This window comes from Onychostruthus taczanowskii, unplaced genomic scaffold (genome assembly GCF_017590055.1).
Source record: "Onychostruthus taczanowskii isolate IOZ18803 unplaced genomic scaffold, ASM1759005v1 scaffold254, whole genome shotgun sequence".
Lineage (NCBI taxonomy): Eukaryota > Metazoa > Chordata > Aves > Passeriformes > Passeridae > Onychostruthus > Onychostruthus taczanowskii.
The window spans coordinates 75952-81279 of record NW_024499841.1 but is presented as its reverse complement, the minus strand read 5'-3'; the positions used below and the strand labels follow the sequence as shown (position 1 = coordinate 81279).

The 5328-nt window shown below is 44.6% G+C and overlaps 1 protein-coding gene across 1 annotated transcript in view; it reads right to left on the bottom strand.

Annotated features, from left to right (window-relative positions):
• Positions 1 to 2446: 2446 nt before the first annotated feature.
• The window catches only part of LOC121337198 (serine/threonine-protein kinase PDIK1L-like), a 10012-nt gene continuing 7130 nt past the window's right edge, over positions 2447 to 5328 (bottom strand). The window contains exon 3 of the mRNA XM_041407139.1: positions 2447 to 2682. Within this exon, the coding sequence (XP_041263073.1) occupies positions 2447 to 2682 (236 nt within the window). The remainder of the gene's footprint in view (positions 2683 to 5328) is intronic.

The following is a 5328-nucleotide window of genomic DNA, read 5'->3' as shown; positions in this document are numbered from 1 at the left end:
GAAGAGCCCGGGGAGATTCCCTTGGGAAAAATTCCGAGTTTTATCCAATTTCTGAGGTTTAAATGCATGGGAAAAAAATCCCATTTTTAGGGTTTTTAAGCCCAGAATGGTTTGGGGGAACCAAGATTTCAATCCCACCCCATCCCAATCCCAAAATTCCAGGTGGCTCCAACTTTTCCTGGGACACTCCCAGGGGATTTTCTGGGAATTCCTTCCCAAATTTGAGGGGTTTTTTGGGAGATTTTTTTTTTTAAATTTGATGTTTTCTTCAGGATTTGGGTTTTTTAAGGGAGGAACTTGGAGGATTTTTTGGGATTTGAAGGTCATTTTTTGGGATTTTGGGGTTTTTGGGATTTTGTGGGTTTTTGGGGGAGATTTTTTTTTGGATACCGCAGGAATTCCTTCCCAAATCCCATTTCCCCTTTCCCAGGGAATTCCCTCCATTCCCAGCTCTCCCAGGCTGGGGTTGGATCCATCCCCATCCTGAATCCTCTCTGGGAAGGAATTTCAGGAATTCCCTGGGAATTTTGGGGCTCCACTTCTCTTTTCCATCCCCAAATCCCATAAAAATCCCTGGGGATGGATCCTGAGTGTCCTGGATCCCAGAATGGTTTGGGATGGAATCCATGGAGCTTCAATCCCATCCCATCCCACCCCACAATTCTGGATTTTCCAGGTTTTCCAGGGAATTCTGGTGTTCTACAAGATGAAGAAACTCCCCTGGAATAAACACAGGGATTTTTGGAGGTGGAGGAAGCGACAAAAAAAACCCTGGAGAGGAGGAAAAGCTGGGGAAAAAAAAAAAAAATCAGATTTCCAACCCAGCCTTTTCCAAGATATCCCTGAATACCTTTCCACGGCAGAGAATTCCAGAGGGAAGCTCCAAACACTGAGAGTGTTGTAATTAAAATAATCAAATTTAGTTGATTTAAATCAATCAGTCAATTTGAGTTGTTCTCACAGGATTTGGGTGAACAGCCACCAATAATCAGGAATTTTTTCCTCCCCTTTCCAACTTCTCTTCACCCATTAAGGAAGCAAAAAATTCCTAAAACTCAGCAATACTTCTGTCAAAAATGCTGAAAACTCAACTGAACTTTTGCCAAAAATCCTTGAAACTCAACCAAACTTCCGTCAAAAATGTCTTAAAACTACTTTGGTCAAAAATCCTTAAAATTCAACCAAAATTTTGCCAAAAATCCTCAAAATTCAATCAAACATTTGACAAAAATTCTTAAAACTCGACCAAAATTTGGTCAAAAAAATCCTCAAAACTCAACCAAATTTATGCCAAAAATCCTTAAAACTCAACTAAACTTTTGCCAAAAATTCTTGAAACTCTTACAATTTTGGTCCAAAATTCTTAAAAACTCAATGAAAGTTTGGTCAAAAATTCTCAAAACTCAACCAAAGTTTGGTCAAAAATTTTAAAACTCAACCAGACTTTGGTCAAAACTCAACCCAAGTTTTATCCAAAATCCTCAAAACTCAACCAAACCTTGACCAAAATCCTTAAAACTCGACCAAACTTTGATCAAAAATCCTCAAAACTCAACCAGAGTTTGGTCAAAAATCCTTAAAACTCAAGCAAACTTTTGACAAAAATCCTTAAAACTCAACCAAACATTTGAGAAAAATGCTTAAAACTACTTTGGTCAAAAATCCTTGAAACTCAACCAAACTTTGGTCAAAAAAATCCTCAAAACTCAACCAAATTTATGCCAAAAATCCTTAAAACTTAACCAAACATTTGCCAAAAATCCTTAAAACTACTTCGGTCAAAAATCCTTAAAACTCAACCAAACATTTGAGAAAAATGCTTAAAACTACTTTGGTCAAAAATCCTTGAAACTCAACCAAACTTTGGTCAAAAATTCGTAAAAAGCAATCAAACTTTAGTCAAAAATTCTTAAAGCTCAACCAAACTTTGGTCAAAAATCCTCAAATCTTGACCAAAATTCGGTCAAAAATCCTTAAAACTCAACCAAACATTTGACAAAAATGCTTAAAACTACTTCAGTGAAAAATCCTTAAAACTCAACCAAACTTTGGTCAAAAATCCTCAAAACTCAATGAGAGTTTGGTCAAAAATTCTTAAAACTCAAGCAAACTTTGGCCAAAAATCCTTAAAACTCAACAAAACTTTGGTCAAAAATTCTTAAAATTCAACCAAACTTTTGCCAAAAATCCTTAAAACTCAACTAAACTTTAGCCAGAAATTCTCAAAACTCAACCAAAGTTTGGTCAAAAATTCTTAAAATTCAACCAAACTTTTGCCAAAAATCCTTAAAACTCAGTCAAACTTTGGCCAAAAACATCCTTAAAACTCAACCAAATTTTTGCCAAAACCTTCTCTCCTGGTTTGGGCTGGATTTTCCCAGCTGCTCCAGGTCCAGGCCTGGATGAGATTCCCAGAATCCCAGGGAGCTCGGACTCACCTCCCGCTCTAGGAGCCGGAGCGCTGGCGCTTCTTCCCGTAGGAAATCCTTTGGATCTGCACTTCCAGCTGGAAAGCATCCAGCCTTTCCCTGGGATTGGAGGCCAGCATGTGCTGCAGGAGCTGGCAGAGGTCCTCAGGCATGGATTCCTTGTTCTTCAGAGGAATCTGGAGCTTCAGGTTGGGATTTTCCAGCAGGGCTTCTCCCAGCGGGATCAGCTCCTTGCCTTGGCAGATGTAAGTTCCTGCACACGGAGATGGGTTAGGCTGGGAGAATCCACCCAAAAATCAATGATTTGGGGGGAAAAAAATTGGGAATTCTGCTGGGTTGGGGAGGGATTGAGAGTTAAACACAAAATTTGCTCAGGTGAAGAATTCCCAAGTGAAGCCCGGCCCAGTTTCTCCTCCGAGGCCGGAAATGTAAATTTTGTCAATTCCCTGGATCCAGCCGTGCCAGATACTGGAATTCCAATATGCTCCGAGTGTGGCTTTTCCCAGGAATTCCCAACCAGAACAATCCCAAATTAGGGTTTGCTGGGAGCTTGGGTTTGGAAAAGAGCTGGAAAAGAAAAAAAAAACAAAACCTCAGTTTACTCAGGATTTGTGGGCCCTCCCAGAGGATTTCCAGGAATTCAGGATGCATCCCTAAAGCACAGGGAATGCTGGTTTTGTTCCCAAATCCACGTTTTGTTTGGAAAATCCTCCTGCTACATTGATCAGAAGAATTCTGGAGAGTTTAAAGGTCAAAGGAAAAATCATTCCTGGCTTTTCTGGCCTTCCTTCCCCTAAGGAATGCTCTCCAAAAATGGATTTGATCAGAAATTGGGGGAAAAAGATCTTTTGGCTGCTGGGGAGGTGACTGGAAACGCTCTGAATGTTCCCAAATCCTCCCTGGAATTTGGCTCATGGATCTGCTGGGCTGGGGATCATCCAGAGCTCTGCAGAATTCCAAGGAGCCAGAAACCAAACTGGGAATGGGACGTGAGAGAAACCAAACTGGGAATGGGATGGGCCAGAAAACTAAACTGGGAATTGGGTATTCCAGAAACCAAACTGGGAATGGGATGTGGATATATGGAGGGGTTCTTTTTTCTTTCCCATTTCTTTTCCAATTCCAAGCAAACCCCAGTTTGGGATTGTTTTGGTTGGGAATTCCTGGAAAAGCCACACTCAGAGCATACTGGAATTCCAGAGGGCCTGGCACGGCTGGATCCAGGATTTTCCTGGCTCTTTTGGGAGCCCCTCCATCATTTCCATCACCAGGTAACTCTGAATCCCCCCCCCACCCAGCAGAACTCCCAATTTTTTAAATTTATTTTTTAGTTGGAATGATGGCTTCCAACCCAATGGAGCCGCTTGGAAGCGACCTGAAAGATCATCCAACCTCAACCACGGGCACCTTCCGCCATCCCAAACCCGTTACACACATCCTGTGAGCATTCCAGGAATTGGGAATTGACAAAATTTACTTTTCTGGCCTAAGAGGAGAAACTGGGCCGGGCTTCACTTGGGAATTCTTCACCTGAGCACATTTTCTGTTTAACTCTCAATCCCTTCCCCACCCAGCAGAACTCCCAATTTTTTAAATTTATTTTTTAATTGGAATGATGGCTTCCAACCCAACGGAGCCGCTTGGAAGCGACCTTAAAGATCATCCAACCTCAGCCACGGGCACCTCCCGCCATCCCAAACCCGTCCCACACACCCTGTGAGCATTCCAGGAATTGACAAAATTTACATTTCCGGCCTCGGAGCAGAAATTGGGCCGGGCTTCACTTGGGAATTCTTTACCTGAGCACATTTTGTGTTTAACTCTGAATCCCTCCCCTACTCAGCAGAATTCCCAATTTTCAAACATTTTTTTAGTTGGAATTATGCTGGAAATACGGCATCCAAGCCAATGGAGCATCTTGGAAGCGACCTTAAAGATCATCCAACCTCAACCACAGGCACCTCCCGCCATCCCAAATCCCGTCCCACACACCCTGTGAGCATTCCAGAGGCGAGAAACACCCGGAAAGCCCCGCGGTGGCGGGGCAGAGAGGAGCCCCAGCCGCCCCTCACCCAGCAGCTCCTTCTCGGAGTCGCCGTCGCGGAAGGTGATGCGCTCCGCCATGGCCCAGAAGATGACGCCGAGGGCGAAGACGTCGGCCTTGGCCGTGTAGTGCCCCTCCCACACCTCGGGCGCCATGTAGAAGTTGGAGCCGCAGGCCGAGGAGAGGCACAGCTGGTTCACGCTGCCCCGGCCCCCGCACACCTTGCTCAGCCCGAAATCCGCCACCTGGAATTCGGGGGGAAAGCGGGAAATGGGGATGGGCTGGGGGCGAGTCCCAGGGAGGAGATGGGGGAAGTCCTGGCGTTCTGAGTCGGGAGTGAGCTGGGGGGAATTATTGGGATTCTAAGGGATGAGGCGGGTGGAACCCTTGGGATTCTGAGTTGGGAATGAGCTGGGTGGAATTTTTGGGATCCTGAGTTGGGAATGAGCTGGGTGGAATTCTTGGGATCGTGAGTTGGGAATGAGCCAGGTGGAATTCTTGGGATCATGAGTTGGGAGTTAGCTAGGTGGAATTTTTGGCATCGTGAGTTGGGAATGATCTGAGTGGAATTCTTGGGATCATGAGTTGGGAATGAGCCAGGTGGAATTCTTGAGATCCTGAGTTGGGAGTTAGCTGGGTGGAATTCTTGGGATTCTGAGTTGGGAATGATCAGGGTGGAATTCTTGGGATCATGAGTTGGGAATGAGCCAGGTGGAATTCTTGGGATCATGAGTTGGGAATGAGCTGGGTGGAATTCTTGGGATCCTGAGTTGGGAATGAGCCAGGTGGAATTCTTGAGATCCTGAGTTGGGGGTTAGCTGGGGGGAATTCTTGGGATTCTGAGTTGGGAGTGAT